General features: G+C 46.8%; 1 protein-coding gene across 2 annotated transcripts; it reads left to right on the plus strand.

The window, feature by feature from the left end:
• The first annotated feature begins 2,169 nt into the window (after positions 1 to 2,169).
• Positions 2,170 to 8,233, plus strand: LOC123452430 (uncharacterized protein At4g37920). Of its 2 annotated transcripts, none has more exons than XM_045129076.1 (6): positions 2,170 to 2,484; positions 4,668 to 4,951; positions 5,216 to 5,381; positions 5,851 to 6,092; positions 6,760 to 6,947; positions 7,767 to 8,233. In XM_045129076.1, the coding sequence occupies exons 1-6, from the start codon at positions 2,322 to 2,324 to the stop codon at positions 7,981 to 7,983; spliced, it is 1,260 nt and encodes a 419-aa protein (XP_044985011.1). In that variant the 5' UTR covers positions 2,170 to 2,321; the 3' UTR covers positions 7,984 to 8,233. The 2 variants fall into 2 exon arrangements, with proteins under 2 accessions (XP_044985011.1, XP_044985012.1); XM_045129077.1 differs by lacking the exon at positions 7,767 to 8,233 and adding an exon at positions 7,371 to 7,681.
• The last annotated feature ends 1,166 nt before the right edge of the window (positions 8,234 to 9,399 follow it).

A 9,399-nucleotide genomic window follows, 5' to 3' on the forward strand; every position in this document is an offset into this window, starting at 1 on the left:
GGCCGACTGGGAAGCGCTTGCCGGCTAGGAGCGGGACAACAACTTCAAGGCCGGCTAGCGAGGCCGCTAGCCGGCTAGGAAGCCCTAGTCACATCCAAACCTAGGCTGGGACTAGACTCTACGAATAAAGGTGGATACGCGTCAGCACATGTACAAGATTGGGGCGCACGACAGATACAATGTCAGCGGCCATGCCGCTGACCTAGGCCGACTCCGATCCATCAAACCAGCACAGTATAGGCCCATCAGCACCCACTCCATTACCAAGCTTGGTGTGGTAATAGTGGAGACGGCCATACTCACGACCCATGACGAATCTCACAATACGACGCCGGACGTACTACACATGTCCTGCGTCGGCCTTACGCGAGAACTCCATTGGCTCGCCGGCGAATCCCATGGCCAGATGGGACCTCGCAGCCGGCGGGCCCCTCCAACGACAAGACCAGACTACTGTGGGTCCCTTGCTCAGCCAGCGAGGCTTCTAGGCGGGCCCCTCTTTCGTACTTTTATCCATATTGTAGGTCGGTGGGTTTGTCTATAAAACTCCCCGACCCCCCTCCATGCAGAGGGTCGGTCAACTGCTCACACACACACCCATACAGGAGAGGTAGACGCGAGCCGGCAACTCCTTCTTCCTCCTCCGTCGAACAACTCAAGGAGCACACTATAATCCCTTTGGTGCATCAACCATTCCGGCAGGACTAGGGGTGTTATCTCTACGGAGAGCCCTGAACCTGGGTACATCATGCATCCCTCGCTTGTACCAGTCCCGTTCCTGGAGCCCGCCGGTGTCCTTACGGTTTCCACCACTCATGTTTAGCCTAGCCATGGCTGATGTCGTGAGTAAACACCGACAGTTAGTGTAGCTATTGAGGACAAGACAGATCGTGCGTCATTGGGACATCACGACGCATGTACATTCAGTACATCGCGGCGGTGTCGTGCTTATCTGGAGTACGTCTAACCACCGTCTCCTTATAGTGTAATCAACAAGTTTCTCGTTGTGCAAGACCGATCAACATTGTGCCAGCGGCATCTAGTCGGCCGCGATCTCGCAAGAAAAATCCACAACATAGATAAACTTGATCCGAAGAATAAACTAATCGCAAAAATGAAATTGTGATAACATAAGGAATTCATTTTTGCAAGAAGAAGTGATCTGATCCTATACCTCCGTGGGATTGATGAGAGCCTGCTTGAGGTAGGCTTGACGCAGGCTCGATGAAAATGTGTTACGCAATTTCTGCCGACGATTTTGACCCAAGGTTACAGAGCGTAGCGAGCGTTGTAGTTGATCACATAAAAAGGTAGATAAAAGAGAGGAAGTAGGGATAAGACTATCTTTATTACTGACTAGCACAAATGCCCGTGCGTTGCAACGGGAGAAAAATAAAAAAATGTAGCCCATTGGTAAAAACGCGTGTGGATACTGTCAAAAAAAGGCACGTACGTAAGGTCTTAGATTATAAAATATGTACAAAGAAAGAACCTAATGCAAGTATATCATGTCCAAAGATTATAACATTTCCCAAATATTGATGCTTAAGTTAACATGTTACAATACAAATAGTCGGTACGAAATAAAGACAAATATTGATTAGCATTGTATCCTAAATAGTATTTTTTTAAATATTTAATATGTAAAATAACAACATATTCAAACTCTACACATTTTTCTAATCAAGTTTCATATATAACATGTTTAAATTGGATTTACGGTTTAAAAGATATTGTTATTTGAAAATACATATTTATTCTGAATGGACTTCGAGGTTATTAACGCATATGTGAGGGGTGTATGTAAAAAATTTAAAAAACGATTCGTTCTGAATATAATTTGGACTGCGGGTTATTTAGCACGAAAGTAAGGGGGTTTTGTGTAAAATGTGAAAAAAATGGTTTAGCCTCACTTAAAAACGTACCGCGGGTTAATTAGATGAAACTACAGGGATGTTTTTTGCAAAAATGCCACGACGGACGTTAGAAACGATGCGTGTTTTATTATTAAGGAAGATTGATCTGCGTTACAGTGATTACTTCTCGTCTATATATATGTCAAGCCATAAATAATACTTCCTCCGTTTTGAAATAAGTGTCTTATTTTTAAGACCGAGGAAGTAATACAACGAACTCAAAGTATGGAAACGGAAGGGTGCCTAGCACGAAGCCCACCGTCGCCCATCCTGGCTGGGCCCGGTTTCCCGTATGTTCCCGCTCAACCTTATCTTCACCCTTCACCGCCTGATGACCTTTCTTCTCACAAACTTTGGAAGAAAATCTCACCGGAGACAAAGGAGTAGAGAGCTTCGGAAGAGGAGATGGCCTGCTGGTTGGGGCCAGCCTGCAGAGTGGCGGCAGCAGGGGTCTTGCGGTCTGAGCGGCAACGACTAAGCCTTCCTCGAGCGCTGACGGCGGCGAAGAGGGCCACCTTCTTGGAGCAGCAACGAGAGGAAGCAGCCGGCCTCACTCGCGTTGGCCATGGTTAGGGACGACGAGGCCCTCTTCCCGCCCTCTACTTTTCTAACGACGAGGCCACCAGGGCGCTTTCTCCTCCCCTCCCCTCCCGCGGGCGGCAGGGGAGGGGCCCTACCCGCCGCCAGCCCGCGGCCCTTGTCCTCTCCCTCTTCTCTCCTCGCCGTCGCCGGTGTGCGCGGGGCACCCTCTTCCTCTCGCGTCGTGGTGGTGGTGGTGTGGGGGGGGGGGGGTTTCGGCGCAGGCCGCTCTAGCCAAGCCGGAGCGCGGCCTGGTGCAGGACGCGGCGGCGCGGCGGTGGCGACCGGCGGCGGTGCTGGGGGTCGCGGCTATGTGGCGTCGATGGCTGAACGGTGGTGGTGGTGCGTTTTAGGGTTGGCGGCGGCAGCTCCGGCTCCCGGTCGACCCGATCTGGATGACGCGGGGGGTGGAGGCGCTTCGCCTCGTCCGTGCTGGGCTGGCTTGTCGAGGGCCTGCTGGCCGTGGTGAGCCACCTACGGTAGTCTCGCTGGCGGCCTGCGGTGGTGCTGCAGCTCTTCAAGCGGGCGTGAAGGCGGGCCAGGGTTCGGTTGGTGGTGACCTTGGCTGTGGACGGCAGTGAAGGGTCTTCTTTGGGGAGCCGATGGGGAGCGGGGGCACCGGAGCGACTGCTCGGCGACCGGGGTTGCCGGCTGTCATCAGCGGTCCCATTTGTTGGGGCGGAAGCCTCCTGTTGCGGGTGCGGTTGCCGGCAGTGTACCGGCGAGGCAGACTTGCCTTCAGGGCAGGAGTTTTACGTGGTTCTTCTGCTCGGGCTTGGTTGCTCCTTGTGCGAGTTCTGGCGCGGTGTCACCTTGGGGTCAGATTGCTCGGCTCTGGGTCGTCTCCGGCCAAGCCAAGGTGGGACCTTGTGGTTCTGATGTGCAGGCGTCCTCATGTTGTGGCGTCGGTGAAGGTCCATGGAGGTGGTGGTTGGGACAATGTTGACCCGGCAATAGGATCGGTGCTTCAGGCCGCAGACTTACCATCGTCGGAGCTGATTACTCGACGATAGCCGTCGGCAGTCGCTGGGTAATGCCCCCCCACCAGTCCATTGGAGGGGATTGCAGGCGTTGGCGCCCCTACGGTGGTGGCGTTGACCCTGCCTCGGTGGCTGATGCTGGGCTTTTCCTGCCATGGTTTGTGCTATGTGAAGCGGGCGGTTCACGATATCTCGTGGCATGGATGTCGGGGCGGCGACCCTGGAAGGTGGTCTGCATGGTTAGCTCTCCAGTGAACACCATGGCGGCGGCGGCGGTGGCTATGTCTATTGGTCGTGTGGGCGACGACATGTACAACGGTGGGCGGCTCGGGCGTGCTCTCTGTCTTTGGCAGTGGTGTCACTCCGATCCAGATCTGGGGAGCTGAACTCGTTACGCTTATCCTAAAGACCTCGGTGGCATGTGGGAGTTGCGAGCGAAAGCTTTGCGCTTTGTCGTCGACGATGACACCGCTTTCTTCTTGAAGACGTCGTCATGGAGCTCCTCTCCGTGTCTGCGTTCCGGGTAAAAACTTTTGTCCGCCATGGACTCGACAACGGTGACGCTTAGCGTCGTTTTCCTACTTGGGGGCATTGCCGTGCAGCGTGGGTGTTTTAGGGCATAGCGTGGCGTTGTACTCGGTTCTTCCCGTGCTCTATGTCGGTAGCATAGTCGCTTGCGTCTTGTGTGATCCGAATATCTTGGGATCGGTGTTATTTGAGGGTTGTCCTATCACCTTGTATCATTCGGCCATGTACTTTGTTCTGTGATTGCTTTATATATAAAGCGAGCAAAACCCTGTTTCAAGGACTAGGACGCTTTCTTCTTGTCCAGGATGGATGTATTTGATAGCTCTGCAATTACACAAGTCCCTATTGGGGACGAATAACTGTGTTTTGACTAAACTTTCTCAAACTGGTGAGCCACATGTTTAAAATCTTTTGAAATGCCGTGATAATGCGATTTTCTTCCACAAATTGATGTTAGTTTCAGTAGGGGACATGTGTGAAATTTAGTTTTACAATTGCAACAGTTAATGGTTTTAACAGGGAATGCTATTTCCCAGGAAGTTTCAATTCAATTCTGCAGTATTAATTTTGTTATCCTACGATTATGTAACTGCCTGCCTGCACGTGCAGCAATTTTGTGTACCTTGCAAAAATGTTTCTTATATTGTGAATTACTACTGCACAGGTGCAGGGTCTGTGGCTAGCCCAACTGTTACTAAGGTGATTGATAACCAAGATGAGAGTGAAGTCGCAATGGGCTACACGATGGCCCAAATCTGTGATAGGTTTATTGCGTTCTTCATGGATGAGAAACCAGAAACAAAGGACTGGAGAAAAATATTGGTTTTCAGAGAGGAGTGGCGAAGATACAGACCACACTTCTACAAGCGTTGCCAAGTGCGTATAGATGTGGAAACTGATACTTCCGTGAAGCAAAAGTTGATTGTACTCGCTAGAAAAGTAAAGAAGGTACGCTCCTTTTTTTTAACAGAGCAAAATTAGTCTTTGTGGCCGGCCTAAACTATGAGCCAACTATGTTCTTATTTGATTTATTTATTCATGCAAACATTATATTCCTTGAGATGATTGTGTAGCCATCAATTTCGGAAACATCATATATTTGGATTACATAATGATATTGTTAGGTAGGTGCACCATAGTCAATCAAGAGAAGTGTTCATGTGCATCATATAATAATTTTCTGAACCCTCTTGTTCACAATTAATTTGTTAGATCGATGCTGAAATAGAGATGCACATGGAACTCTTCACAGAGCTTCGAGAGAATCCCACTGATATCAATGCTATTGTTGCGAGACGACGAAAGGATTTCACTGGGGACTTCTTCCGCAATCTTAATTTTCTTGTAAATGCTTATAATGGCCTTGATGAGCGAGATGGTAACTTTCTACCTGAACAATTCTTGGCTCACAAACTGCATTTATTTTATTGTATTCTTATAATTTGAATATCGAGCCAACCAGCCACTAACACAAATATGGATATACAATATGATAAAAGGTTATCGAAACAGAGCCACCAATGGGGTTTATGTCGTTCTTGAGAACTTGCAGCAAGGTCTCTGTTTTAAACAGTCAGAAAAGTAAATGAAAAAGGACCTGATGATGCATTTATTTATTAGAAGCTACGGCTACATTAAGTCTATTTGTAATGCTTTGGCTGGTCATTTAATTCATTCAGTCAATCAATTCTATCGAGAATGTGTCTAATGTATTATCATTTTGTTGTTCTGTGAACAGATGATGAAATGTGTCTACTTCACTTCAGTTCTAGTCACAAATATTATAATACGTCATGGCCTTGTTTTTCTTATCTGTGCTAAACTAAATTGTTGCCTAAATTATGCAGCAATTGCCAGGCTTGGGGCCAAGTGTCTATCTGCAATTCATGCATATGATTGCACGCTGCAGCAGTTGGACATCGATTCTGCTCAATCAAAGTTTGATGATATATTGAATTCTTCTTCACTAGATGATGCGTGTGACAAGATAAAAGGATTAGCTAAGGCTAAAGAACTCGACTCATCTTTAGTTCTTCTGATTAATAGAGCCTGGGCTGCTGCAAAAGACTCTAAAACTATGAAGAACAAGGTTGGTCAAAGTGAAAAATTAACATTTTTGTATAAGTTATCTATGTTTAATATTTGTTTTTTGAGAAAACGCAGAAGGCTCTTTGCGTTTCGTTTCATTGAAAAGATGGAACACCATATGGGAACCTGAGCTTGCCAACCTGAGCTGTGGGAACCATACTGGATTAAAGTGCTACATATATATGCTTGCCAACCTGAACTGGGTTCCCACAACTTAATGGTTCAAGGAATTTTGACAATAAATTTAATTTAATTCTTTAATGAAAAAATACATGTCAGATTAATATATGGTGTTCCTCTTTCATTTTCTTAGACCCATCTCCAAAATATCTTGCAGTATTTGGGAACAGAGGACACACCATTCAATACTTCTATAATTGCATTGTCATGGCTCACAGTCTACATAATTTGGTTCTCATACACAATAACGTCATAAGATTTCCAAACTTGTATTAGTCGCATTCTACTTCCGTTCACATATTAAATTTGCCGGATCACTAGGATGTTTGTATAAATTCAAGAACTGGTTCTGTTACATAACAACTTTATGTGCTTAGTATTTATCTGCTGTAGTTATTATTGTTATGTTTTTGACTAAGCAACATTTACAAAATATTATTAGCCAAAACTTCTAGATAATGTTTGTTTACACTCATTGTGTGGCATAGGTCAAGGATATAATGCATCATATCTATACAACTGCGAAAGAAAGCCTCAAAATCATCTCACCTCCAGAGATGAAGCTTCTGAAATACCTACTGAATATTGAAGATCCCGAAGATAGATTTGCTGCTCTCGCGATTGCTTTCTCTCCAGGAGATGAGCATGAAGTCAAGGATGAAGATGCTCTGTACACGTAAGTAAGATATTTATGTAAAAGTTCATCGATTCATTCGCCGCAACATCATTTTGTCCATGCAGTATAATATGTTGGCATATTTATTGCCTCGTATGCATCTAGTTTTTCTTGTCCATTCATTATGTCACAAGTATTTGAGTTGATTGGAGTAGTCAATTGGGAATGTTGATTCTGTGACTTTAAAATAAGGATTCACTGGCCTTAGCATGCTCCACTGAACTACGTACTATATAATGACATGTAAGCATTGAGCTTACTCGTCTAATTTCCACCCCGTAAAAAATGTTGCCATGGGGATGTATGAAGTTGATAGAAACTTTTTAATATCTTCAGACTGAACTATTTTCTATTGAATTTTAATGTGAGTTATATTTAAACAAATCATAGTTCATAATTCATGCCTAATTAGTCATTGTTCAGGATTGAATGAGAGCTACATTGTACCTTTGGGTTCCTGCTTATCCACAAAATGACAAGGATTCGACACAATGAATGCTAAATGAACCAGGATAATATTATGTTGACCTCATGTTGATGCATTCAATATGCAACAGACGGAAATGATGCAAGGAATGCATTACATGAGAAGTACTGGAGCATGTATTCACACTTACAAAGTACAAGCTGAGATCATGCAAAGGTCCAGGGCGGAACTATTTTATGTTGTTACGCTTTGTGCTAGGCACCACAAACTGCTCGCTAAGAGGGTGCCAATGTTTTGTTACAATAAATGTTAGTTCATGTAACTTAAGGTGCTTATCGTAATATCCCTGCATTTTACCCAGACCTGCTAATTAGACATCATCGTTTATGCAGAACTCCCAATGAACTACACAAGTGGATCAAAATGGTGCTCGATTCGTACCATCTCAACAAGGAGGAGACGGATTTCATGGATGCCAGAAGGATGAGTGACCCGGTTATCATCCAGCGATTAATTCTCCTCAAAGAGACGGTCGAGGAAGAATACATGAAGCAATACATAAACCCTGAGGACCAAGAATCAGAGGGCAGGGAAGAACCAGAATTTTGAGCCTGAATAAGAGGACCAAGAGTCGTTGATGTTGGTAGCCAGATATTGAAGATACGATGTTTTGTAGGGCCAGGACTAGTGTTGGTCTTTTGAAGTTACAGCCTTACAGATAGATAGGTAGGTAGGTACCCTATAGCAAGGTAAGGTTTTAGCTAGAACTTATGATTTTTTATTACGCTGATTACACATTCATTGGTGATTCAAGCAATAGCAAGCTTCGGTGCATGCTATCAATATTTCATCGTCGAAAGGAGTGCATGTAGTCAATATTTCATCGTCGATCTTTGAGTGCAAGTGCGTCATCAGAAATTATTGCAATTTCATCGTTGATTTTGCTGCTTCGACTTGTATGGTTACTACTAGGTGGTTGAAGTTTGATTTGGATTTATTTTTTCAAAGTTTGACTTATGTTAGACTAACAAAATAAGATAAAGCAAATACTGCTTCTGGTCGTCATGGTGTTTTTGCAAAAAAAAGTTTTTTATTGTAAAAAAGCTCCTTGGCAGTTCGCGTCCGCTCCCCCCTTCTCCTCCCCTCCGGGCAAAGCCCCCGCATGGATCCGATGGCGACGGCGGAGGATGAGAAGATGGTCGTTGTGCTCGCACGGGAGGATGGAGGACACCTTGGTGGGGCGCGTGCTCGGATGAGGGGCCTTGTCGGCGGCGGAGACAACTACGGCCGTGCTGGAGGATGAGAAGGCGGCCGCCGTCTCGCACGGGAGGACGCCTCGCCGGAGCGCGTGCTCAGGTGAGGGGCGACGCCCTTGCCGGCGACGGAGGACGAGAAGGCGACCGTTGTGCTCGCCGTAGATGCTAATGCATAGAGGAGGGGTGGTCAACGCAGAAGCCTAGCTCCAAGAATGAAGGGGATCCCCTCCTCACCCCATCCCCATCCCCTTCCCTACCCAACGGACAACCTGAGGAAGAGGATCTGTCGTCTCCTTCCTTCCCGTGTGTTAGACTTTGTATAGGTAACTTATCTATGTATTCCATACCGTATTGGTATAGGACTCTTTGTACATCTTTGCATATAAATATATGACAGGCCACCCCATAGAGGGTTGAGCTAGTTCCCTCAAAACCTAAGTCTAATATGGTATCAGCCTAACCTAGGTCCTCCGCAGCCGCTACTGCCGTCACGCCCAACCCTAGGGCCGCTGTCACGATCGCCGCTGCCACCATGTCTGCTTCCGCCTCAGGTGCCGCCAGCTCCGGGTCCATCCCCGCGTCGCTTGCCACCCTCCTCAACCTCCCGCCTCGCTCCCTTGCACCGCCGATCTCGTTCTTCGGCACCACCGCCGTCGACTCGATGTACTCGGCCCCGCTCCCGTCGTCCTCTACGGCTGCTACGCCAGCGACGTTGCTCGCCACCACGCTCGCGGTGACGCCCGCAGCCTCCATCGGCTCCTTCCTAACA

Source organism: Hordeum vulgare, chromosome 5H (genome assembly GCF_904849725.1).
Source record: "Hordeum vulgare subsp. vulgare chromosome 5H, MorexV3_pseudomolecules_assembly, whole genome shotgun sequence".
NCBI lineage: Eukaryota > Viridiplantae > Streptophyta > Magnoliopsida > Poales > Poaceae > Hordeum > Hordeum vulgare.

Bases quoted from the DNA above. Each gene is read 5' to 3' on its own strand.
- LOC123452430 (XM_045129076.1), top strand. From the start codon at position 2,322: ATGGCCTGCTGGTTGGGGCCAGCCTGCAGAGTGGCGGCAGCAGGGGTC. The intron at 4,952-5,215 runs GTACGCTCCTTT...TTAATTTGTTAG, and splicing joins TCGCTAGAAAAGTAAAGAAG to ATCGATGCTGAAATAGAGAT. The intron at 5,382-5,850 runs GTAACTTTCTAC...TAAATTATGCAG, and splicing joins TGGCCTTGATGAGCGAGATG to CAATTGCCAGGCTTGGGGCC.